The sequence below is a fragment of the Pan paniscus genome, chromosome 19 (assembly GCF_029289425.2).
Source record: "Pan paniscus chromosome 19, NHGRI_mPanPan1-v2.0_pri, whole genome shotgun sequence".
In the NCBI taxonomy this organism is placed as follows: domain Eukaryota; kingdom Metazoa; phylum Chordata; class Mammalia; order Primates; family Hominidae; genus Pan; species Pan paniscus.
Window position 1 is genome coordinate 15329723 of NC_073268.2, and position 26906 is coordinate 15356628.

Genomic DNA, 26906 nt, shown 5'->3' on the forward strand with positions numbered 1-26906 from the left:
CATTATTGAGCATCTACTCTACGCCAGGCAGTGTACTAGGTTCTGGAGCCTAGTTGGACAAAATGTACAGTCCCTACTCTCAAGGCATACTCTCTGCATTTCCTCCCCACATCTCTGGATATGGAATCATATCCGTGAAAAGAACAGGAAGCACTTCATGGCACTTCCATTTAGAGAAGGATCAGGATACCCTGAGGGAAGTGAGAAAGAACTCAGCCGGGCTTTTGTGACTGGGTGTCATGGCTGGGCCTGGAGACTGAACTCTGATCTGCTGTCTTCCATGCAGACCCAGAACCAGCTTGTCTACTTCATTCGCCAAGCACCAGTTCCCATCACCTGGGAGAACTTCGAGGCAACTGTGCAGTTTGGGACGGTGCGGGGCCCCTATATCCCGGCCCTGCTTCGGCTGCTCGGTGGAGTCTTTGCCCCTCAGATCTTTGCAAACACAGGCTGGCCTGAGAGCATTAGAAATCATTTTGCTTCTCATCTGCACAAGTTCTTGGCCTGCCTGACAGGTAAGTGGGAAGACCGGAGTGACTAGTTTCTCCTTAGTGTCCCCCAACTGTACAACTAGTGAAGTGGTGGGTCCTTCGTCTGAGCACCTGTGTGGAGGAAGTATTCAGCATGCTTATCGAATTGGTAGAATAGGGTACAAGATCCGCCTTCTTCTTCTTTTTTTTTTTTTTTTTGAGACGGAGTCTCGGCCTGTTGCCCAGGCTGGAGTGCAATGGCGCGATCTTGGCTCACTGCAACCTCTGCCTCCTGGGTTCAAGCGATTCTCCTGCCTCAGCCTCTCGAGTAGCTGGGATTACAGGCACATGCCACCACGCCTGGCTAATTTTTTGTATCTTTAGTAGAGATGGGGTTTCACCATGTTGGCCAGGCTGGTCTCGAACTCCTGACCTCATGATCCACCCGCCTTGGCCGCCCAAAGTGCTGGGATTACAGGTGTGAGCCACCACACCCTGCCAAGATCCGCTTTCTAATCCAGACACACTTTTCTGTTGTAGAACTTGTTGGCCAGACCTGCTTCAACTTAGACTTGGAAATTTCTAAAAGCACATGTGGGGGAATGGGAAATATAGGTGCTGTGGGGACACTGGGAGGACTCGCATGTCTCGTGGTAGAGAGTGTTGAAGGCGCGATACAGATCTTTGACCTTATTTTATGGCAATTTCTTGTTATAACTCCATGAGGTTTCCCTCTTGCCTTTGGTCATTTCTTGATATCAAAAAAGCATGAGTCACCATTTCTTCTACCTGCTCTCCTGAAATGCGTATGCTTCCTGGTCCCCTACCAATCATCAACCGTGATTCCTACGGGGCCAGCAAGAACTCATCCCCTCTGTCCACTTCCACAAACTTTCCTTTCCTTAGACACTCGGTACAAACTGGAGGGGCACACGGTCCTCTACATCCCTGCAGAGGCCATGAACATGAAGCCTGAGATGGTGGTAAAGGACAAAGAGCTGGTGCAACGGCTAGAGAGTGAGTGGCTGGCACTGCTAGCATCACCCGGCGATCACAGGGGAGAGGGAAAGGGGAGGCTCGGATGCTGACAATGGAGTTGGGTTAGGAGGTCTCTGTCGGGGTTGTGGGGAGGGAAGGATGCTGTTGGGAAGCAGTGTGAAGAAACGAAGGAGATTTTGTACTCTCCCCTGCAGCCTCCATGATCCACTGGACCCGGCAGATAAAGGAGATGCTCAGTGCCCAGGAGACTGTGGAGACAGGAGAAAATTTAGGTCCTCTGGAGGAGATTGAGTTCTGGCGCAACCGATGCATGGACCTGTCTGGCATCAGTAAGCAGCTGGTGAAGAAGGGAGTGAAGCACGTTGAATCCATCCTGCACCTTGCCAAGTCGTCCTACTTGGCGCCCTTTATGAAACTGGCACAGCAAATCCAGGTTTGTGAGCGAATCAAAGGATTCAGGCTCAGCAAGAAGTGGGCAATGGTTGGGATGATACAGGGAGCTAAGTAAGGAGAGGGAGCCAAGGCAATCTTCGATAGCACAGACTGACCCACCCAGGGCTCGGCCTTGTACTTGCAGGAGAGTATAAAATAGTAGAATAGGGGGTCCCTAAGGAGAGAGACATCAAGTTAACCAATAAATATACATCAAGTACCTTCTGTGAGCACAACCCCTGCCACCCAGCTGGGAAAATAAGATTACCCAAAACAGGATTACTAGACAGCGTGGGAGCCAAAGATGAGCTCATGTGGTTCAGTCCAGGAATTACAAGATAAATACCTTTTTTCTTTGTATGAATCTGCCTTCCAAGGAAAATCCAAGGAAAAGGGATAAACACTTTTTTTCTTTTTCTTTTCTTTTTTATTATTATTTTTGAGACAGAGTCTGGCTCTGTTGCCCAGGCTGGAGTGCAGTGGTGCGATCTCAGCTCACTGCAACCTCTGCCTCCCAGGTTCAAGAGATTCTCCTGCCTCAGCCTCCCGAGTAGCTGAGATTACAGGTGCCCGCCACCAAGCCTGGCTAATTTTTGTGTTTTTAGTAGAGACGGGGTTTCACCGTGTTAGGCTGGTCTCAAATGCCTGACCTCGGTGATCCACCCACCTTGGCCTCCCAAAGTGCTGGGATTATAGGCGTGAGCCATGACATCTGGCTCTTTTTCTTTTCTTTTCATTTCTTTTTTTTTCCTTTTGAGACAGGGTGCTGGAGGCTGGAGTGCAGTGGCACGATCTCGGCTCACTGCAACCAATACCTCCTGGGCTCAAGGGATCCTCCCACATCAGCCTCCTGAGTAGCTGGGACTACAGGTGTGCACCAGCATGCCCGGCTAACTGTTGTATTTTTTGTAGAGACAGGATTTTGCTATGTTGCCCAGGCTGGTCTCAAACTCCTGAGCTCAAGTGATCCACCCACTTCAGCCTCCTAAAGTGTTGGGATTACAGGCGTGAGCTACCTCACCCAGGTCAATTGTTAATTTTTTTAATTATTATTATTTTGAGACAGAGTCTTGCTCTGTCGACCAGGCTGGAGTGCAGTAGCGTGATCTCGGCTCACTGCAACCTCTGCCTTCTGGGTTCAAGCGATTCTCCTGCCTCAGCCTCCCGAGTAGCTGAGATTACAGGTGCCCACCACCATGCCTGGCTAGTTTTTGTATTTTTAGTAAAGACGGGGTTTCATCATGTTGGCCAGGCTGGTCTTGAACTCCTGACCTCAGGTGATCTACCCGCCTCGGCCTTACAAAGTGCTGGGATTACAGGTGTCAGTCACCTCGCCCGGCCTAATTTTCAAATTTTTTGTAGAGACAGGATCTCACTATGTTGTCCAGGCTGGTCTCAAACTCCTGGTGATCCTCGGCCTCCCAAAGTGTTGAGATTATAGGTGTGAGCCACCACACCTGGGCAATAAACATTAAAAAAAAAATTTGATATGATGTGACAGGCTGATTATGTTAGTGCTAGGTCACACAGGAGGTAAGAGTGGCCTGTAGAATACAGATAGAAGACCTGTCTTCCTAGGTGAAAGTTTCAGCTGGGCATTAAGGGAATTGAGCCAGAACTAACTGGAGGAGCCTAAAGCCCCGGCTGAGAACAGGGCAGTGAAAGGGAACTGGGTGACAACTATGGGGACGAATGAGAGTGATATGCGGCCAGTTGATCAACAGCAACAGAGTATCCACTTAGTGTGGAGTCCTGAATTCAACTGGAGAAAACAGACACAAAATCTAGAAAAATCTAGACTCGAGGGAATTCTCAGTCTGGTGGGGGAGCTAGGGCACACACATGAGAAAAGACAGAAAACTTGACATGTGCTAACTCTGGTCCGAAGGCTCACAGAGACCTGAAATGATCGCTACTGTGTAGGGCTGATGGGAGGGATTCCTCTTAGAGGCAAGTCAGAATGGGGTTGAAGATGGTTAAAAAGCACTTGTGGGCTGGGCGTGGTGGCTCACGCCTGTAATCCCAGCACTTTGGGAGGCTGAGGCAGGTGGATTACTTGAAGTCAGGAGTTCGAGACCAGTCTGGCCAACATGGTGAAACCCCATCTCTACTAAAAATACAAAAATTAGCTGGGTGTTGTGGTGGGCACCTGTAATCCCAGCTACTTGGGAGGCTGAGGCAGGAGAATTGCTTGAACCCGGCAGGCGGAGGTTGCAGTGAGCTGAGATCGCGCCATTGCACTCCAGCCCGGGTGACAAGAGTAAAACTCCATCTAAAATAAATAAATAAATAAATAAATAAATAAATAAAAGCACTTGTGTTGAATCAGTGCTTTCCAGTGCATAAATCTATTTCTCATCTCTCTTTACTGCCAGGATGGCTCTCGTCAAGCACAGTCAAACCTGACCTTTTTGTCAATCCTGAAGGAACCTTACCAGGAGTTGGCTTTCATGAAGCCCAAGGACATCTCTAGCAAGCTCCCTAAGCTGATCAGTCTCATCCGCATCATCTGGGTCAACTCTCCCCACTACAACACTCGGGAGAGACTGACCTCGCTCTTCCGAAAGGTGTGCATATGCTGAGGGTGGGATGGAGGGGTTTATGAGGGTGGCCGGGTTTTCTGAAGCAAGGGGAATGCATTCGGCAGAGGATCTGTGGTTGAAAAGGTAGCGAAGATTGCCCTTCTGCTCAGAGACTGAGCTCAGAAGGCTTCTACCGGCATGATCTGCTTTAGGGTTGTTCAGCATTGCAGCCTGGGCTGGACTTTCTGTTTCTAGGTGGAGGTGGCTTAGGCAGGAAGAGGGGCTTCAGAAGAGGAGTTGGTGGAAGACGGGGAAGCAGCAGGAAGAACAGACCCCCAAGCTGAGCTGTGTGGAAGGAAAAGCTCTTCTTCCCATTCCTCAAGATGGAGATTGCAGTAGGGGAGAGGGGGATTTAGGAAGGAGCACCGGCTCTTGAGGAGCAGGGTCTGGTGCATTCACTGGGGGTGAAAAAGCCAAAGAGTGGGAGAAGGGACACTGAGCTGAGACCTTGCTGGGCAGGGTGGCTGCAGTGCTGGGCTGAGGCAGAGTAAGGGGCCACCTAGGACAAGGAGTGGGCATGGAACCCAGAGGTGTCGGCCTGGCCAGGGGTGGAGAACCAGGGGTGGGATGAGTTTCAGGAGTCAAATTAAGGAGTAGGGGGCTGAGACATGAAGCACAGGCAGGGGGATGCAGAGAAGGAGTTGGGTGTCAAGGAGGTGGGGACAGAGGCTGTGGGGACTCCTTCTGCAGATGAGCAATGAGATCATCCGCTTATGCTGCCACGCCGTCTCCCTGGACCGGATCTTTGAGGGATATGTCTCTTCCAGCAAGGAGGACCTGCAAGGCTGCATTCTCTGTTGTCATGCTTGGAAAGATCACTACGTACAGGCTGTGCAGATGCACACCCAGTATGATACGCCTCCCCTAACATCCCATATCTCAACTCCCTTGTCACCCCATAAGAGGGTAGATTCTGACTTCTTTCCTGTACACTTTGTTTAGCCTCTTGGTTGTATTTTCCGAGACCCAGGAGTTTCTACATCTGGCCAAATTTTCTGTCTGGATACAGATACTGTATCTCATTTCCCTGGCTTCTCCTTTTTTTTTTTAATTTTAATTTTAATTTTTTTTTGAGACAGAGTCTTGCTCTGTCGCCCAGGCTGGAGTGCAGTGGCGCAATCTCAGCTCACTGCAAGCTCAGCCTCCCAGGTTCATGCCATTCTCCTGCCTCAGCCTCCCCAGTAGCTGGGACTACAGGCGCCCGCCACCATGCCAGGCTAATTTTTTGTATTTTTAGTAGAGACAGGATTTCACCATGTTAGCCAGGATGGTCTCGATCTCCTGACCTTGTGATCTGCCCGCCTTGGCCTCTCAAAGTGCTGGGATTACAGGTGTGAGCCACCGCGCCCTGCCTGGCTTCTTATTTTAATAATCTCTCCTCCCTGATCCCAGGAACCCTACCTGGTCTTTTCCTCCTATCTTGACCCCATCGTCTAAAATTCTATTATGTATGAATCTGCTCCTAGGACTTAGATGCTCTGTCTCCTGTCTGGTTCTTCTCACCTTGAGTCTTGTCCTTTGGGATTCAGGAGGGTTGTTTCTCGGGGTCTGATTTTCTAGGGCTTTCCCTGAATGCAGGGCTCCTGGTCTAGGTTTGCATAGCCAGACTGCTCTTGCCTTCCAATTCAGTCAGCCTTTCTCCTGACGCAGGTTCTCCAGTCGGGGCTGGGTCCTAGATCAGACCAGCATCTTTGCTCAGGTTGATGCCTTTGTGCAGCGCTGCAAGGACCTTATTGAGGTGGGAAGACTGAAGAACCAAAAGCTAACAGCAGACCCTCCAGAATCCCTCCCCACCTCCCACCCCAGGAACCAGGGCAAACGGGGCAGAGGCTAAATATTGAACTTATGGCCAGGCGCGGTGGCTCACACCTGTAATCCCAGCACTTTGGGAGGCTGAGGCGGGCAGATCACCTGCGATCAGGAGTTCAAGACCAGCCTGGCCAACATGGTGAAACCCCGTCTCTATTAAAAATACAAAAATTAGCCGGGCGTGGTGGTGCATACCTGTAATCCTAGCTGCTTGGGAGGCTGAGGCAGGAGAATCTCTTGAACCCGGGAAGCGGAGGTTGCAGTGAGCCGAGATCACGCCACTGCACTCCAGCCTGGGCAACAGAGAGAGACTCTGTCTCAAAAAAATAAAAGAAAAGAAAATTGCACTTACCACATTGGCTTTTCCTGCACAATTGTGTGTCCTACTACCACACCGCTTTTTCTGGCATTTGCCTCTTATTGCTGCCCTACTATTTCATATTTCATTCTGCGGTCAAAGTTCATCCCAGCAGCCCCCTGCAGCTGGTTGGCCCTCCCTGGTTTTTAGATATTTTCTTCTTATTTTTTTTTTTCACTTGCCATCACTCACAGTGATGTTTTTAGACATTTGAAGCTAAACCAAATAGCTTAGGACTTTGGAGTTTGGAAGGAAAGCAGGAACCCTCATGCTGGCTTCTTTTTTAGGTATGTGACTGTCAGTATCACTTCGCCCGCTGGGAAGATGGTAAGCAGGGTCCCCTTCCTTGCTTCTTTGGTGCCCAGGGGCCACAGATAACACGGAACTTGCTGGAGATTGAGGACATCTTTCATAAAAATCTGCACACGCTGCGAGCCGTTCGCGGGGGTATCCTGGATGTCAAGAACACCTGTTGGCATGAAGACTACAATAAGTGAGGGAACCACAGGCTGATGCCAGGCGTGGGCAGGGAAGGCAGATCAGGCAGCCAAGAGTGGGAGGAGTGGCGAGAGTGTGCAAAGGAAATGGTGGAAGGACAGATCGGGATCAGGGCGGTGGCGGGGGGGACAGGAGAGAGTGCAGGGGGCGGGGACAGGAGAGAGTGCAGGGGAGGGGGCTGGCAGCTTGGGTTGAGGGTTCCAGAGTGAGCCTTTCCGGACTTGGATCTTGGTTCTGCCACATACCAGATATATGACATTGGGCAAATTACTCCATCAGCTGTCTCCACTTCCTCCTCTGTGCAATACGGTTAGAGATAGAGCCCATCTCACAGCATTGTTTTGAGGATTAAATGGATTCATGTAGGTAAAGTACTTGGAGTGCCCGGCACGCAGGAAGCCCTCCGTCCTCAGCGATGCATGGGATTCTTCCTCAGGGGTTGGAGTTGGGGGCAGGCGAGGGCACTCAGCTGCCACATGCCTCTCCACCGGTGCAGGTTCCGTGCCGGAATCAAGGACCTGGAGGTGATGACCCAGAACCTGATCACCTCAGCCTTCGAGTTGGTGCGGGACGTGCCGCACGGCGTGCTCCTGCTGGACACCTTCCACAGGCTTGCCTCCCGCGAGGTGCGGCTGCCCCGCGGCTTCCTCGGCTTCCCGTCCCGCGTGCTTTCCTGGAGTCCCTTCCGAGCCTTCCGGAGGCCCTCCCGCCTCCGCGTGTGCCCTCCTCCATGTCCAGCATTCGGGCGCCTCTTGTCTTTCTTCTGTTCCCTGGCTTCGGCGTCCCCGGGAGTGTGACTCCCGCAGCGGGGTGCAGCTTTCCTCTGGGATGAGTGACCGGAGGGAACCCGCCTTCCCGGGCCCGTCGCCAGCCTCTTCCTCTTCTTCCCTAGGCCATCAAGCGGACTTATGACAAGAAGGCGGTGGATCTCTACATGCTGTTCAATAGCGAGCTGGCCCTGGTGAACCGTGAACGGAACAAGAAATGGCCAGACCTGGAGCCCTACGTGGCCCAGTATTCCGGAAAGGCGCGCTGGGTGCACATCCTCCGGCGTCGCATCGACAGAGTCATGACCGTAAGTGCCTGGCCTTCTCCACATTCTGTCGTCAGTGAGACGGCCAGGAGGGATGGGGGATGGCTCCTGAGAGGTTCCCCGAAGAGTCTTCACGACCAGCACCTATGTCGGTGAGGGGAGTGGCAGGTCCAGTTCAGTGAGGTCAGTCGTGGGTTAAGATCTGCAGAGGTGGTGAGTGAGGCTGGTAGAACATGCGCCATTTTAGGAATTTCTTTTCTTCCTTCCTTTCTTTTCTCTCTCTCTCTCTTTCTTTCTTCCTTTCTTTGTTTCTTTCTTTTTCCTTCCTCCCTCCCTCCCTCCCTCCTTCCTTCCTTCCTTTCTTTTTGTTTTTTTGAGACGGAGTCTCACACTGTCGCCCAGGCTGGAGTGCAGTGGCTCGATCTCAGCTCACTGCAAGCTCTGCCTCCCGGGTTCACACCATTCTCCTGCCTCAGCCTCCCGAGTAGCTGGGACTACAGGTGCCCGCCACCGCACCCAGCTAATTTTTTTGTATTTTTAGTAGAGATGGGGTTTCACCGTGTTAGCCAGGATGGTCTGAGTCTCCTGACCTCATGATCCGCCCACCTGGGCCTCCCAAAGTGCTGGGATTACAGGCGTGAGCCACCGCGCCCGGCTTCTTTTTCTTTTTTCTTTTTTTCTGAGATGGAGTTTTGCTCTTGTTGCCCAGGCTGGAGTGCAGTGGTGTGATCTCGGCTCACCGCAACCTTCGCCTCCCAGGTCCAAGCGATTCTCCTGCCTTAGCCTCTCAGGAGCTGGGATTACAGGCATGCACCACGCCCGGCTAATTTTGTATTTTTAGTAGAGAAGAGGTTTCTCCATGTTGGTCAGGCTGGTCTCGAACTCCCGACCTCAGGTGATCCACCCACCTCGGCCTCCCAAATTGCTGGGATTACAGGCATGAGCCACCGCGCCCGGCTTCATTTTAGGAATTTCAGGCTGCAGAGGAGGAATAGGGCTGGTATCTGGGGTGTTGGGTCAGTAGAAGATACAGCCTCATGATCCAGAGACCTGGACAGGTGACACCCTTACAGAGCCCGGTCTCTCTGGAAAGACAGCACAAAGAAACAACAGAAAAACATTGTTTTAAAACTTTCTGGGGCCAGGCGCGGTGGCTCACACCTGTAATCCCAGCACTTTGGGAGGCCAAGGTGGGGGGATCATTTGAAGTCAGGAGTTCATGACCAGTTTGGCCAACATGGTGAGACCCTGTCTCTACTAAAAATACAAAAAGTTAGCCAGGTGTGGTGGCGGGCACCTGTAATCCCAGCTATTTGGGAGGCTAAGGCAGGACAATTGCTTGAACTCTGGAGGCAGAAGTTGCAGTGAGCCGACATCGCACCACTGTACTCCAGCCTGGGTGGTGGAGAGAGACTCTGTCACAAACAAACAAAACAAACAAATGAACACACACACCCTTTGGGAATAAAGGTTGAAAGCTGTTGAGGTAGTGACCTGCCATCATGCAGCTAGTGCTGGTAGAGAGTTAGGCAGCCTGCAGATAGCTGGAGGCTGGTTTGGGCCTGGTGGGCTACGCCTAGGCTAGGAAGGGCTGATACTGGTTTTCAACCTTGTGCCTCATATCCTGCTCCTTCTGTGACTGACCTTTTTCTCCCAGCTTTTTTTCCTAAACAAATTCTCTGTGCTTCTCTTTCCTCATTTTGACTCCTTTTCTCATTGCACCTTGGTCTCTTCTTATCACCTTCCTTTTTGACTCTACCTTCCTTCTAAGTTATCAAAACTCAATCCATCTCCATAGCAAGCCTTATGCCTATTGTTGGGGTATGTGCGCATGCGCGCGTGTGTAGGTCTCAGGGAGATGGTGGCCCCTGGAGGAAGGTGGCAGGCCGACTCCACCCACCTGTTCTTCTTCCCCTCAGTGCCTTGCTGGTGCTCATTTCCTGCCCCGTATTGGGACTGGAAAGGAGAGTGTGCACACCTATCAGCAGATGGTCCAGGCCATTGATGAGCTGGTTCGAAAAACCTTCCAAGAGTGGACATCAAGTCTGGACAAGGATTGCATTCGGCGGTTGGATACCCCATTGCTGCGAATCAGCCAGGAGAAGGCGGGCATGCTGGATGTCAACTTTGACAAGTACGGGAGCCATCTGGCCCCTTTTCCCTATACTCCCCTTCTGCAGCTCTCCCAAGAATTTCACTCCCATCTTTTGACTCCTCTCTTCATTATTCTCTCTCTTTCTTATACTACAATATGTTTGCTATCGACATTTTACTTCTTTTTTTTTCTTCTTTTATTTTTGTCTCTCCCCACCTCCCACCCTGCTATCAACATTTTAATTTTACAACTTATCTTAAAACAAAACAAAACAAAACAATGATCGGCCAGGCACGGTGGCTCACACCTGTAATCCCAGCACTTTGGGAGGCTGAGGTGGGCGCATCGCTTGAGCCCAGGAGTTTGAGAACAGCCTGGGCAACATGGCAAAACCCAGTCTCTGCAAAAAATACAAAGATTAGCTGGGCGTGGTGGCACAAGCCTGTAGTCTCAGCTACTTGGGAGGGTGAGGTGGGAGGATCGCCTGAGCCCGGGAGGCAGAGGCTGCAGTGAGCTGAGATCACACCACTACACTCCAGCCTGGGCGACAGAGTGACCCTGCCTCAAAAACAAAAATCAAAAACCACTCCACTATCTGACTAAACCAGTGATGTCGCTGTTCTGCCACTAGATGGCCATAATGGCTCAGCTAAGTCACCCAAACCCTGTCCCTTTCCTGACTGTTGGTGGGGCTGTCAGACCATGCCTTGTTCTACAGCTTCATTGTTATGAAACTGTCATACTATAATTATTTAAAATGTAATTAATCAATTAACTAATTTATTAAAAATATATAGTGAGCACCTTCCATGTGTCAGGAACTGAAATAGGAACAGGCAGGGAATGTACACAACGGCCAAGTCCCTGCCCTCAGGGAGGTTAGGCTGCTGCTTTCTAAGTCAACAGCTCTACTCTTGGAGTGGGGCTTCCTGTCCACATAAGATGCTTTGAGGCTGTGGCTACTAGTGTTGGATTCCACTCATAAAATGTCCATGCTTGAGCCTGGCCAGCATGGTGAAACCCTGTCTCTACTAAAAATACAAAAATTAGCTGGGCGTGGTGGCGGGTGCCTATAATCCTAGCTACTTGGGAGGCTGAGGCAGGAAAATCGCTTGAACCCGGGAGGCTGAGGCAGGAAAATCGCTTGAACCCGGGAGGCGGAGGTTGCAGTGAGCCGAGATCACGCCATTGCACTCCAGCCTGGGCGACAGAGTGAGTCTCCGTCTCAAAAAAAAAAAAAAAAAAAAAAAAATGCTTGTGGGGCCAAATGTAGGAGGGGCTTTGCCAGAGAAGTCCTGTGTGGAGACGGAGTCCCAGGGACAGATGAGACTGTGAGTGTCTGTCCTGGGCAGCAAAAGGTGGCCCAACCAGGGGAAGAGGGCACATTCTGGCTGAGAAAGGAAGCAAAAGAACCAGGATGGAGAAGCAGAGCGGAGTGTCAGGTGAGAGGGGTGAGGCAGAGGCATCAGTGAGGAGGACAGGGATGTTGGGAGCCACAGGGATGAGGAAGCCGTTGAGGAGCAGAGTGTGAACATGGCTAGGTCGAGAGGTTTGAGAAAAGGCTTTGAGCAGTGAGGGTTGTTGGAGATTGGCTTTGCTGAGCTTCCTGGTTTTGTGAGTTATGGCCAAGCACAACCATGTAAACATTGCCTCATAAATCAATGATAAGATTCTGAAGAGTGAGAAACTAGGCCAGAGTTACCCTAGTTATGCCATTTGCAAGCACATAATGGGGTTGAACCTGCAAGACACATTCTCCCATCGAGCTGGGTACCCCCAAAGGTATTGTGTCAGGGGAGCCGCACAGATGCCCTTGGTGTTTATGGATATGAGGGCACACAGTTCACCAGCTGTCCTTTTTCTGTGAAATAAGGGATTGTATTCAAATAACAGGATTTCATTCAACACTAATGATCAATCTTTACATTTCTTTTTTTTTTTTCTTGAGACAGAGCCTCACTCTGTTGCCCAGGCTGGAGTGCAGTGGCGCAATCTTGGCTCACTGCAACCTCCGCCTCCTGAGTTCAAGCAATTCTCCTGCCTCAGCCTCCCGAGTATCTGGGATTACAGGCGCCCACCACCACACCCGGCTAATTTTTGTGTTTTTATTAGAGATGGTGTTTTGCCATGTTGGCCAAGCTGGTCTTAAAATCCTGACCTCAGGTGATCTGGCCACCTCGGCCTCCCAAAATGCTGGGATTACAGGCATGAGCCACCGTGTCTGGCCAAGTATTTACATTTCAAATATGAGAGAAAACAAAAGTTGAGACAAGAGGTAAAGAAATGCTGTGTGTGTGTAGGAGGTAGGAGAGGATCAGGAAAACTAACTAATGGGTACTATGCTTAATACCTGGGTGACAAAATCATCTGTACAACACTCTCACGACACAAGTTTACCTATATAACAAACCTGCACATGTATCCCTGAACTTGAAATAAAAGTTAAATTTTAAAAAAATGCCATATGTGGCTGGCGCAGTGGCTCATGCCTAGAATCCCAACACTTCGGAAGGCCAAGGCGGGAGGATCACTTGAGCCCAGGAGTCCAAGATCAGTGGGGGCATAAACAAAAATTAGCCGGGCATAGTGGTGCATGCCTGTAGTCCCAGCTACTCAGGAGGCTGAGGTGGAAGGATTGCTTGAGCCCAGGATATTGAGGCTGCAATGAGCTGTGATCGCGCCACTGCACTCTAGCCTGGGCGACAAAGCCAGACCCTGTCTCAAACAAAAAAGAAAAGAAAAGAAAAGAAAAAAGAAATGCCATATGTGAGCACTGGTTGGTGGCTACCTCCTTCTACTCGCCAGGGGTCAGCCAGCGAGAGTAGATACAGCATCAACTTCAGTGCTAAACAGTCTCAAGTTCAAACCCTGGAGCATTTTGCCACGTGACCTCAGGTGGGCCATTGAATTTCTCTGAGCCTGAGTTTCCTCATCTACTTAAAAAACCCTTTCCTGGCATTATCGGGCAGCTGATGACTCATGCAAAGGTCCTCACAAAGAATGAACAACCAAGAAGCATTCTTGCCCCCTTCAAAACAATTGCCTCATAAAACTTGATGAAGATAGTATTTTCAAAACAAATTTAGCAGAGTGATGTAACAGTTTTAGTTTTTAAAACATTTTAACCTTTACAAAGGGCTAATATAGGCATACGGTGTAAAATTCAAAAGTTATTCTACAAAAGGATAGAGAATGAAAAGCCTGCTCCTCTGCTGTCCCCTAGGGGACCCAGTTTCACTCTGAAGACAGTCAGTGTTTCAGATTCTTGTATAATATTCCAGGAATAGACATATATGTCTACTTAAGTATCCTTTTTTGCATAAATAGTAGCATACTATACATATTGTTCTATATATTCCAAGTGTTTTCAAAATGATTAATTTTTCCATTATAAAATTATTGATCATTTTAGAACATTTGCAAAATGCAGAAAAGTAGAATGAAGAAAAAAATACTCCTAAGAATAACCACTTTTAATGATTTGGTATATTTTTATCACTTCCTCCCCACCCTCCATTTCATTTGGTTGTTTTCCTTTAATCTTTTAAATCTTTACTGGGTATTTTAAAATGACAAAAACACTACATGCTCACTGTTAAGAAAAACAAAAGATTAATGCAGAAGTATGTAAAGAAATGGCTGGCATGGTGGCTCATGCCTGTAATCCTAGCACTTTGGGAGGCCAAGGTGGGCAGATCACCTGAGGTCAGGAGTTCAAGACCAGCCTGGCCAACATGGTGAAACCCCGTCTCTACTAAAAATACAAAAATTAGCCAGGCATGGTGGCGTGCGCCTGTAATCCCAGCTACTTGGGAGGCTGAGGCAGGAGAATCACTTGAACTCGGGAGGCGGAGGTTGCAGTGAGCCGAGAATGCGCCATTGCACTCCAGCCTGGGCAACAAGAGTGAAACTTTATCTCAAAATTAAAAAAAAAAAAAAAAAAAGAAGCTTGTAAGGGAAAAAGTGAAAATTCAGCACATCTCCCCAATCCCTAGAGGTAACCATGATTATCATGTAATCAAAAATATATCCTGCATGTATAAAATAGAATCACATCATGAACGGCATTTTTGCAACTTGCCTTTTTTTTTGAATGTGGAGACAGGGTCTTGCTATGTTGCCCAGACTGGTCTGGAACTTCTGGCCTCAAGTGATCCTCCCACCTTGGCCTCCCAAAGTGCTGGGAGCCACTGCACCCCGTCACACCTTGCTTTTTTTTAATGTTAACAATCTGTGTGGGGGATCTTTCATTCTGTATGTATAGAATTACTTAATTCTTTTTCCTGGCTTGCAGTATGAAATCATAGTATGGCTGTACTGTAATTTAATGAACCAGTCTACTATTGATGGCCTTATAAATTGTGCAATTTTTGTAAGGTTCTTGACTATTCCGTGCTGGTGGATTTCAACTGTGATTCCCACATTTTGTTCCCTTCCCTCTGCAGCACTGTGTTTACTGAAATTTGAGCACAGTGTCCCTCTAGTTAGGATAAACCAGGAGACAACTTCTCTGTCTGCTATTATCATCTCTTGTCTGGAATACCTTCTGCATAATCTTGATAGTAGAGCTTATCAAGGCAACTTTGGGCCAAATATTTATGGCTTGGGTTTATCTGAAATCCAAATAATGGCGAAACACGTCTTCCAGATAGAAGAGGTGCCTGTTTCTGTCCTTTGGGGATTGTTTTCCAGAGAGATGTTATAGGATACTTTACATTTTTGTGGTTTTAAGATAAAACTGCCTCAATCCAGTAAATAATGGAAGGGAAAGAACACGATCACAGTGAAGGATTTTGAAAGTCTGGGCTCATCACCAGTAAAGAAATCCAAGTCAGTTACAGCTTCCAAAACTTATTAACACTTCAAGGAAGTGAAGATAACTTTATCAGATTTGCTCTTTGTGTTCAAGCTCCAGTTAAGATCTTGAAATAAGCAGACCGTTCAAATGTTCTGATGTTCCTCGGAATTACCTGGCTCTCTTAGTCCTGGAGCCTTCCAGGCCCTAATAGCACTTATTTAATCCCACAAGGGGTTTTGGTATCCCACCTATATCCCAAATATTTGAACTCTGAAGTCCAAATTGGCTTTTATCACGTTTTACGGACAGAACAGCTTCACAGATTGCACTTAACACAAACGTATTCCAGATGTCATCCACACCCTGGCTGAGGGAGCTGTATTATCACCCTGTGTAGAGCAGAGTAGAATTTCCTGAGAGGAGGAGACGAGATACTGAGGTCTGTTTTTTGTTTCCAGAGCTTCTCTCTTTTTTCCCCGGTCACAGAGTGCCTTTTCCCCCCGGGTCAGTCCGCTCTGGGCTCTAAGCACTCAATTCCTCTGGCTTTCCTTTCTACCTCTACTGCCTGACCACTTGTTTGGAGATAAATTATGAAGTATTTTTAAAAAGTCATCCCCCAGACAGATTTTTATTTATTTATTTTTTTGAGACAAGGTCTCACTATGTTACCCAGGCTGGAGTGCACTGGTGCAATCTTGGCTCACTGTAGCCTCCGCCTCCCGGGCTCAAGCAACCCTCCCACCTCAGCTTCCTGAGTACTGGGAACACAGGCGCCTGCCACCGTGCCCGGCTAATTTTTTCTATTTTTGGTAGACATGGGTTTTCACCATGTTGCCCAGGCTGGTCTCGAACTCCTGAGTTCGAGCCATCCACCCACCTCAGCCTCCCAAAGCATTGGGATTACAGGCCTAAGCTACCTTGCCCAGCCTCGCCACACAGATTTTTTTTTTTTTTTTTAAAGAAAAACTGATATTTGTCAATGAAATAAAATTTGCATTCTGGAAATTTCTTGACAAACTTCAGTTAAAGACTGAACATCATTCAAAGGTTCTCCCAGGATTTTCAGCTCAGCATCAGGAAGGTATTGTCTGAATTCATCCTGTTGACTGACATATTAAACTTGGATAATTTGCCTTAAAGTTATCTTGAAAATCTTGCCTTGGCCGCGTGCAGTGGCTCGCATCTGTAATCCCAGCACTTTGGGAGGCCGAGGTGGGTGGATCACCTGAGGTCAGGAGTTCGAGACCAGCCTGACCAACATGGAGATACCCTGTCTCTACTAAAAATACAAAATTAGCCGGGCATGGTGGCAAGCGTCTGTAATCCCAGCTACTCAGGAGGCTGAGGCAAGAGAATTGCTTGAACCTGGGAGGCAGAGGTTGTGGTGAGCCGAGATTGCGCCATTGCACTCCAGCCTGGGCAACAAGAGCTAAACTCCATCACAAAAAAAAAAAAAAAAAAAAAAAAAGAAAACATAAAATCTTGCCAAGATGAGAGAATGAAGAATTTGTTTTGGTGCAATGTTGGCCAGCATACATGCCCAAGTAGGCTTGCTCAGATGTTTATCAACAGTGACAAATCCAAGACATCCAGTTTGAAGGACATGATAATACGTTTATGCTGCTAGAAATGTTTCTGTATCTATTCACACACTTCCAATCTCCCCATATCATTATAACACAACTTTTTGTTACATTGATGTTTAGGGCTTATCTTATTATGACTCTATTAGGATTGTTCACTGCTGAGTTGAGTAATTTTACATTGTTACAGTTCTTTTGCTTGTACGATGTTTTGCTCAATTTGGAATTTAAAATTACCTCATTATTAGGCCAGGTGTGGTGGCTCATGCCTCTAATCCCAGCACTTCAGGAGGCTGAGGTGGGTGGATCACGAGGTCAGGAGTTCGAGACCAGCCTGGCCAACATGGTGAAACCCCGTCTATACTAAAAATACAAAAAATAGCTGGGCATGGTGGCGGGTGGCTGTAATCCTAGCTACTCAGGAGGCTGAGGCAGGAGAATCTCACTTGAACCCGGGAGGCAGAGGTTGCAGTGAGCTGAGATCACGCCATTGCACTGCAGCCTGGGTGACAGAGCGAGACTCTGTCTCAAAAAAAGAAAAATTACCTCATTATTATCATTATTACTATTATTATTATTTGAGATGGAATTTCGCTCTGTTGCCCAGGATCTCTGCTCTGCTTCCCAGGTTCAAGCGATTCTCCTACCTCAGGTGATCCACACACCTCAGCCTCCCAAAGTGCTGGGATTACAGGTGTGAGCCACTGTGCTCGGCCACCTCATTATTTTTGCTAGCGCAGCATTCACTATCACTAAGTCCTCCAAACCAACCAATAAAACCCCTTTGAGTAGTATTTTTCCTCACAATCTGACATGCTGGGTATTGGTTTCAATGTTTTTCTTAGATCTGTTTTTTTCCTGTCCTCCTGCTTCTGTCCACCTGGTGTTGTTTTCAAGGCCTGTTACAAAGCAGTTACCCTGGGACTTCCCTCAGCCTCTTTCCTTGTTTGATTTCATGTTTCCTTTGTCTTCCTCTTTCCTGGTTTACGCCTTTGTTTTGTTGGTGTGTATCCATTAGTAGCTTCCTAAGAAACGGTGCACGGGAGGTAAATCTTTTGAGTTTTTGCATGATTGACAACTGTTTTCCTGCCCTCTGCTTGTTGTACATTTGGCTGGGTTTGGAATTCTAGCCGATTTGTAGTAATTGTCTTTGGCTTTGGCCTCTCTCTTTTACTTTGGAGGCTTTCCTTAAATGCCTGGTGATTCATTGCTCATTTATACTTTCAAGAGGCTTACTCACTTTGAAGATATTTTAGCAGTTTTAAAAATACCACATACGTTAGTGGAGATCTTCAGGGTTTGAAAAAACAGCATTTCTTCTTCCACAATCTCTTAAAGCCTGTATCACAAATAAGTGAGCACTTGAAAATCATTTCATTCTTGGAGGATTCTTCTCCAATAAAGACGGTAAAAACACAATCCTTTGCAAAGTTTGAAATGTGTTATTATCTCCAATATTGTTAATTCAGTGCTTACCTGTAGAAAAGACTAAAAAAATTCTAGAATTTTCACCTCAATATTCTTTCCAAATAACATTTCAGCAGTATTTAGAATGCAAAGTTTCTTGAGCATATCTTCAGGTCGTGGGAACGTTTATCCTTTGTGATTAAAAAGTGCAATTTTATTTTAAAAACCCTGCAGATTAAAAAAAATCAAGTTATTTATTTATTTATTTATTTTGAGGTGGACTCTTGCCCTGTTGTCCAGTCTGGAGTACAGTGGCACCATCTTGGCTGACTGCAACCTCTGCATCCTGGGTTCAAGCGATTTCTGGCTAATTTTTGGATTTTTAGTAGGGATGGGGTTTCACCATGTTGGCCAGGCTGGTCTCGAACTCCTGACCTGAAATGATCCACCCACCTTGGCCTTCTAAAATGCTGAACTTACAGGCATGAGCCACCACACCAGGCCAAGTTTTTTTTTAATTTTATTTTTAAAAATATTCCATATTTTCTTCTGGTATTTTATGATTTTATTCTCTACATTTAGATGTTTGATCCATTTGAAATTTATTTTGGTGTAGAGAAAGAGGTGCAGATTCAAATTGAGTTTTGTATTTCATTGTTTGTTTGTTTTTTCCAGATGGCTAGAGCCATCCCATTTAGAGTTGACCCAATCTCATTTAGTGAACTACTATCTTTATAGTAACACATTCCCGAGTATATTCGTGTCTATTTTGGGATTCTCTATTCTGGTATCTGTCTATTCATGTGCAGGAACCAAACTGTTTTAATTATTGTCCTCATTACTCTTCTTTCTTCAGAGTTTTCCTGGCTATATTTAATATTTATTTCCCATAAGAATTTTAGAATCAATTTGTTTAGTTCCAAAAATAGTCTCATTCCTATTTTTATAGGAATAGAGATTTGGTTAAATTTATAGGTTAACTTTAGAAGAATATCTTTATGATTTTGAGTCTTTCCAAGAATAGTTGTGGGGTGTGTGTGTGTGTGTGTGTGTGTGTGCATGTTTTGAGACTGAGTCTTGTTCTGTCATGCAGGCTGGAGTGCAGTGACACGATCTCAGCTCACTGCAGCTAGGACCTCCCAGGCTCATTGATCCTCTTCCGCCTCAGCCCCCCAAGTAGCTGAAACTACAGGTGTGAACCACTGTGCCTGGCCAACAGTGTTTTTTCTTTCAATTTATTTAAGTCCTGCCTTTTCCCCTTAAGTCATTTTACACACACTCACACACACACACACACACACACACACACACAATTTCTGATTAATTTTTGGTATTTTATTTTTGTTGTTTTAATTGTTATTGTCTCTTTTTCTTGATGATAATATCTACCTAGTCACAATTTTTGTATTGAGAACTTTGATTTTTATAAATTAATTTTGTACCTAGCAACTTTTACAAATATGTTTAAAATCATTTTTTCCTTTTAAAACATTTTTATTATGAAACACGTCATAGACAGAGATATACGTAAAACTTGTATGTTCAGGCCGGGCATGGTGGCTCACGCCTGTAATCCCAGCACTTTGGGAGGCTGAGGCGAGCGGATCACGAGGTCAGGAGATCGAGACCATCCTGGCTAACATGGTGAAACCCTGTCTCTACTAAAAATACAAAAAATTAGCCGGGCGTAGTGGTGGGCGCCTGTAGTCCCAGCTACTCGGGAGGCTGAGGCAGGAGAATGGCGTGAACCTGGGAGGCAGAGCTTGCAGTGAGCTGAGATTGCGCCACTGCACTCCAGCCTGGGTGACAGAGCAAGACTCCGTCTCAAAAAAGAAAAAAATTGTATGTTCAGTTTAACTAACAAATCATTATAAAATTATACAAAATAAAACACCCTTGCAAACTACTGCCCAAGTCAAGGATTGCCAGGAGTCCTAGAGCCTCTCCCACATGCCCACTGAATAATTATTTTTCAGGTGAATTGTTGTTAGCACTTAAAATTCAGGAGATTTTACATGAAAAACCAATTTCTGGCCTCTGTTGAAAAATCAGAAAATGCATCCACACTGGGCCCACATTTCCAGATGGCAACAATTGCCTGGAGCGTGGAGCATGGCTTTCTTAGCGGGAGCATGTCCTCTTCAGCTCAACTTTAAGGCCAAGTGTCAGTTGCCATTTATCATCACACTTGAGCCACACTTGCCTTGGAGGTAGGTGTCTGAATTTCTGAACTTTGCTTTAGCATATTAAAAACAGAAGGAGGTTGAATGTCGGAAAGTAAGGCCGAGGAAGGATGCATGCTTCTGGTGTAGGCGGTGGGATGGTACCCTTCCCTGAGACAGGAGCGCCAAGTTTGCAGAGAAGATGATGTGCTTGTTTCTAGACACATTGAGTTTGAGGTGCTTGTGCACGAGCAAGCAGGGCAGAGCTATCTAGTAGACAGTTGCACAACGAAGCCCAGAGCTCAGGTTAGCTGTGCAGGTTTGGGGATCATCAGCTTTCGGAAGGCAGCCGAAGCCATGGGAGTGGAAGAGATGACCAAGGGGGAGTGTGCTGGATGTGAAGAACCTCGGGGAGTCCACATTGAAGGGAGCTGCAAGGAAAGCAGATTCTTTACTGTATCCCCAGCGCCTAGCTGAATGATATTTACATGGGACACTGGAGAGAGGAGGATACTTCTACTGAAAGGAAGGGCAGAAAAGAGGACCGTGGTCCAGAAGCCAGGGAAAAGAGTGCGTTTGAAGAAAGTGGGGTGTAGTCCACCATGTTAAAACCTACAGGCTTGCTGGGTGCTGTGGCTCACGCCTGTAACCCCAGCCCTTTGGGAGGCTAAGGCGGGCGGATCACCTGAGGTCAGGAGTTCGAGACCAGCCTGGCCAACATGACGAAACCCTGTCTCTACTAAAAATACAAAAATAAGCTGGGCATGGTGGTGCACATCTGTAGTCCCAGCTTCTCGGGAGGCTGAGGCAGGAGAATCACTTAAATCGGGGAGGCAGAGGTTGCAGTGAGCCGAGATCGCACCACTGCACTCCAGCCTGGGCGACAGAGCAAGACTCCATCTCAAAAACAAACAAGCAGAAAAACCTACCGGCAGATCAAGGAGGATAAGGCCTGGGAGGCATCCATGGGGTCGAGGGCTAGGGGATGCTTGGTGAGTTTGATGAGGGCATTTGATGGGTGGAGTGGGAGCCAGGTCTCAGGGATGAGGAGGGAATGGGAAGAAAAGAGTGACGGGGATCCGTTGACGACATTCTTTAAAGCAGGCCGTGAAGGGGAGGACAGGATATGGCACCTGAAGAAGGACAGGAGTTGAAGGGGCGCTGTTTTTTATCCTTTTAATATTGTAGAAACTTGGCCAAACTTAAATGATGGGAAGGAACTAGTAGATTGAAGGTATAGGAGAGCTGGAAGAGGGCATCTGAAAGGGAAAGGAAGTTATACTGGAATAGGCAGCCCAGGCTTCCGGTTCTAGGTGCTTCGGGAGCCGTGGCTTAAGGTGCAGACATGGCCAAGTCCACACCATACACAACCAGTCCCGAAAATGGCACAGAAATGGTATCAAGAAACCCCGATCACAAAGATACAAATCTCTTAAGGGGGTGGACTCCAAGTTCCCGAGGAACATGCGCTTTGCCAAGAAGCACAAAAGAAGGGCCTAAAGAAGATGCACACCAACAATGCCAAGGCCATGAGTCCACGTGCTGAGGCTCTCAAGGCCCTCGTAAAGCCCAAGGAGGTTAAGCCCAAGATCCCAAAGGGTGTCGGCCATAAACTTGATCGACTTGCCTACATTGCCCACCCCAACCTTGGGAAGCTTGCTCGTGCCCGCATGGCCAAGGGGCTCAGGCTGTGCCGGCCCAAGGCCAGGGCCAAGGATCCAACCAAGGCCCAGGCTGCAGCTCCAGCTTCAGTTCCAGCTCAGGCTCCCAAAGCTGCCCAGTGCCCTACAAAGGCTTCAGAGTAGATATCTCTGTCTGCCAACGTGAGGACAGAAGGACAGGTGCCACCCACCCCGGGCTGCCGTCTGCATGGGGCTGGGGTCCTCCTGCGCTATTGGTACAAATAAGCCTGAGGCAGAAAAAAAAAAAAAAGAATAGGCAGCCCAGGAAGAAGGGTTAGCCTTGGGTGGGAGGAGTGACTCTCCTATCATAAATGGGAGAAATTGTAGCGTGGAAACAGGTAAGTGCATACGTTTTACAGCCGGAAGTGGATGGAATTCTCACCTGATGGCCTTTTATTTCTGTGATATAGGAGGTGAGGCTTTCTGCAGAGAGGGCAACAGGGCAACAGGAAGACCAGGTTTGAGAAGAGTGGAAAGGATTTGCAGGTAGCGACTTGTGAGAACAGGAGGGAGGGCAGGTTAGGGAACAGGGATGCAGCCTGGAGAACCCAGGTGGGACAGGCTGAGTCACGGTGGTGCCAAGCTGTGTGGTCATGTGACCTTCTCCAGCTTTTCCCACAGGGGCTCGAGGGGAGGACAGTCGGATTTAGCCAGCACTGGCATTTTGTCAGGAGGTTTAGACTAAAGAATGAGACAAAGTGAGGGAGGATTGGCGAGAGAGTGGCTAAAATAAAGGATACCAAGGTCTGTGGAGGAGGAAGTGAAGTAGGGAGGGGGTTAACAGGAAGAAAAACCAGGGGTCAGTGGTCTGAAAAATAAGCAGGTTGGGAGAACTTGAGGACTAATGCTGGGATGCAGGGGAGGAAGCTGGGCCCCGGGAGCAGGAGGCCTGAGTGGGTTTTCTCAGACGTGGAGCGGTTGTGAACAGCAAGCTTCAGGGCGTGGCATGGGAGCGGCAGCTGGAACAGGAAGGAGGAGGCCACTGGATATGAGGTGGCAAAGGACACTTAAGATGAAGGCTTCATATGCAATTTAAAATTGCCTGGTATCTCTTTTTTTTTTTTTTTGAGACAGTGTCTCTGTTGCCTAGGCTGGAGTGCAATGGCACAATCTTGGCTAACTGCAACGTCCACCTCCCAGGTTCAAGCGATTCTCCTGCCTCAGCCTCCTGACTGATATCTCATTTAATAAAGAAAAAAAGGCCAGGAGTGGTGGCTCATGCCTGTAATCCCAGCACTTTGGGTGCTGGGTGAGGTGGGTGGATCACCTGAGGTCAGGAGTTTGAGACCAGCCTGGCCAACGTGGCAAAACCCCACCTCTACTAAAGATACAAAAATTAGCTGGGTGTGGTGGTGGGCACCTATAATCCCAGCTACTCGGGAGGCTGAGGTGGGATAATTGCTTGAACCCAGGACGTAGAGGTGGCAGTGAGCTGAGATTGCGCCACTGCACTCCAGCCTGGGTGACAGAGTGGGAATCCATCTAAAAAAAATTTGAAAAAAAGAAACAAGTGAATTAACTAATTAATTTATTTATTTTGAGACAGAATCTAGCTCTGTCACCCAGGCTGGAGGGCAGTGGTGCGATCTTGGCTCACTGCAACCTCCACCTCCCGGGCTCAAGCAATCCTCCCAGCTTAGCCTCCAGAGTAGCTGGGACTATAGGCTCACACTACCATGCCTGGCTAATTTTTGATTTTTTGTAGAGATGGGGGTCTCACTATGTTGCCCAGGCTGGTCTCAAACTCCTGAGCTCAAGCGATCACCTACCTCAGCCTCCCAAAGTGCTAGGATTAGGTGTGAGCCACTGTGCCTGGCCCCAGTGAAATTCATTTTAATACTTGATCCAACATTCCCCAAATATCATTCCAACATCAATCAATATAAAAATTATTAATGGGATATTTTCTATTATTTCTATCTATTTATAATGATTATTGTTTTAGAGACAGGGTCTTGCTCTGTGGAGTGCAGTGGTGCGATCTCAGCTCACTGCAACTTCTGCCTCCCAGGATCAAGCGATTCTTGTGCCTCATTCTCCTGAGTAGCTGGGATTACAGGTGCACGCCACTGCGCCCGGCTAATTTTTGTATTTTTTGTAGAGATGGGATTCCACCGTGTTGACCAGACTGGTCTCAAACTCCTGAGCTCAAGTGATCCGCCTGCCTCGGCTCCACAAAGTGCTGGGATTACAGGCGTGAGCCACCATACCAGGCCTCTGCTTCATTTCTCATCTCGACATTTCCCTGTGCTTCCCAGCCTCTCCACCTGTTCGATTGTTGCTCTAGTTTATCCCCTCGTGCGGTCCCCTCACTGCCTGGCTGCTCTCTCTCAAAGGTCCCTTCTGATTCTCTTTACGGAAATTGACTACTGGGAGCGGCTGCTGTTTGAGACGCCCCATTATGTGGTGAACGTAGCCGAGCGAGCCGAGGACCTGCGCATTCTGCGTGAAAATCTGCTACTCGTTGCTAGAGACTACAATAGGTAGGGCTTCAGTCCTCACTGCAGCCCTTCAAGATGCTATTTTATTCCTTCTTTTTCTCTTATCTGCCCTGTAATGTTGTTCATTTTCTACAATTTCTGTCCTCTACATCTTTTCCATCTCAAAAAAAAAAAAATTGTCTCCCACTCTTACGGCCCTATCATTATTCCTACCCCTTGTAGTTTTATTTTCTAGCTGCAGGGTGGAGAGTAAAGCCAACCAGGTCCCCTCCCACCCCATTGGTCACTTGTACCATATATATTGTAGTCTGGGCCAGTTCTCTAGGAATGAGACGGGCTGGCATTAGGATTATGTGCACAGAATAACATCAGACTTATTGAACTAAGGCCCTGCTGCCCCCATCCCTGCCTCAGTTTCTGGACTGCCTTGGTATTCTCTCTGGAGTGAGGCTTTGTTCTGGGTTAGGTACTGTCTTAGTCTGTTTGGGCTTCTATAACAAAATGCCATAGACCGGGTGGCTTATAAACAACAAACATTTATTTCTCACAGTTCTGGGGGCTGGTGAGTCCAAGAGCAAGGCACCAGCAGATTTGGTGTCTGGTGAGGGCCTGCGTCCTGGTTCATAGGTGGTTGTCTTCTTGCTCTGTCCTCACATAGTGGAAGGAGACAAGGGAGCTCTCTTAGGCCTCTTTTATGAAGCCACTAATTCCATTCATGAGGGCTCCACCCTCATGACCTAATCAGCTCCCAGAGGTCCTAACACCATCACTGTGGGAGTGGGGATTTCAACATATAAATTTGGTGGGGACACACACATTCAGACAATAGCAGGAAATTTCTCAGCCCAGTTAAAGTCCAAGGAGGTGCAACCAGCAGTCTTGTTTGGGTGTCTAGAACTGCAGTGTCCAACATGGTGGCCTCCAGCTGCATGTGGCTATTTCCATGTAAATTAAGTAAATAAACTTAAAAATTTGATTACTCATTGGTAGAGGCCACATTTCAAATGCTCCATAGCCATATGCGATGAGCGGGTGCCATATTGGACAGCACACATCGCATTAGGTTGGTGCAAAGTGATTGCAGTTGTTGCCATTACTTAAATGGCAATCACTTTTGCACCAACCTAAGAGAACACTTCCATCATTGCAAAAAGTTATTTTGGAAGTACTAGTCTAGAATCTAGTCTAGAATCTAGACTAGTGGTCTAGAAATGTTCACATTTCTCCACTGTTTCCTGAAGTGGAGGAAAGATCTTCAGGGCTTGTCCCCTCTGGATACCAGGCCTCTCTTATGCACAGGATTATTGCCATGCTGTCCCCAGATGAGCAGGCCCTATTCAAAGAGCGTATTCGGTTCCTGGAAAAGAAGATCCACCCGGGACTCAAGAAACTGCACTGGGCCTTGAAGGGGGCCAGTGCCTTCTTCATCACGGAGTGCCGTATACATGCCAGCAAGGTGGGCCATGGTCCTTAGACCCTAAAGGTCTGCAAGGCTGATGGGTCATTTATACCTGAGTGTTGCATAGAGATTGGGAAACCTGGGGGTAGTGTAAAAAGAATTAAGTTTGCTTGGGGAAGGACTTTTTTGTGTGTCATCCAGTCTAGCTGGAGAACAAGTGGGAGGGTAGAATGAGGTCCAGATGGTCTCTTCCCAAGCTGAAGCTCCCCCATGATGGGGCCTGACTCTAGGTGCAGATGATTGTGAATGAGTTCAAGGCATCCACTCTGACCATTGGCTGGCGAGCCCAAGAGATGTCAGAGAAGCTGCTGGTACGCATTAGTGGCAAACGGGTATACAGGGACCTGGAATTTGAAGAGGACCAAAGAGAGCATCGGGCAGCTGTACAGCAGAAATTGATGAACCTGCACCAGGATGTGGTGACCATCATGACCAACTCCTATGAGGTCTTCAAGAATGATGGTCCTGAGGTAGGGTTCCTGTGGCCAGGATGTTGTGGTTGGAAAAACCACAGTCCTCCAGTTCCATCAGGCCATTCTCTTGCTCCCCGACCCTTTTTTCTTTTTACCAGTGTGTACTTCTCAAACATCGTGCTGTAGTCTTGGACTCAGCCAACCTTCAGTCTTCACACCTCTTCCTCCAGGACTCAGCGTCCTGCCTTTCCATTAAACCAACTTGTTTCCTTCCCTGTTGGCTGGTTCTCACTTCCCAGGATGTGCCCTGTCTTCCCTGAAAAGTTCTCTTTTTCCTCCCTCCATCCCATCAGATTCAGCAGCAGTGGATGCTGTACATGATTCGGCTGGACCGCATGATGGAGGATGCCCTGCGCCTGAATGTGAAGTGGTCACTGCTAGAACTATCCAAGGCTATCAACGGGGATGGAAAGACCAGCCCAAACCCACTCTTCCAAGTCCTTGTCATTTTGAAGAATGATCTGCAAGGAAGTGTAGCACAGGTAGGAACCACTTTGCCCCCAATATCTCAAAACCATTGCATCTTATTTGTCAGTTTCCCTTAATTCCTAAACTTGGTCCTTGGCCTTGACTTTATCCTATGGCCTTCAGACCTGCTGCTGAAGTGTGTGACCTTCTCAGTCCT

General features: G+C 47.8%; 1 protein-coding gene and 1 pseudogene across 2 annotated transcripts in view; both read left to right on the forward strand.

Moving 5' to 3' along the window:
• Positions 1–26906, forward strand: part of DNAH2 (dynein axonemal heavy chain 2) — a 121779-nt gene that overhangs the window by 20988 nt on the left and 73885 nt on the right. The window contains exons 5-18 of one of the 2 annotated variants that reach the window (XM_055101998.2): positions 287–515; positions 1377–1487; positions 1664–1902; positions 4277–4468; positions 5174–5331; positions 6134–6221; positions 6938–7143; positions 7645–7774; positions 8041–8223; positions 10101–10315; positions 24245–24391; positions 25649–25805; positions 26039–26278; positions 26575–26763. In XM_055101998.2, coding sequence (XP_054957973.2) covers positions 287–515; positions 1377–1487; positions 1664–1902; positions 4277–4468; positions 5174–5331; positions 6134–6221; positions 6938–7143; positions 7645–7774; positions 8041–8223; positions 10101–10315; positions 24245–24391; positions 25649–25805; positions 26039–26278; positions 26575–26763 — 2484 coding nt within the window. The remainder of the gene's footprint in view (positions 1–286; positions 516–1376; positions 1488–1663; positions 1903–4276; positions 4469–5173; positions 5332–6133; positions 6222–6937; positions 7144–7644; positions 7775–8040; positions 8224–10100; positions 10316–24244; positions 24392–25648; positions 25806–26038; positions 26279–26574; positions 26764–26906) is intronic. The other variant, XM_057300344.2, reaches the window with a different exon arrangement.
• LOC117976560 (large ribosomal subunit protein eL29-like) lies at positions 20584–23388 on the forward strand (annotated as a pseudogene).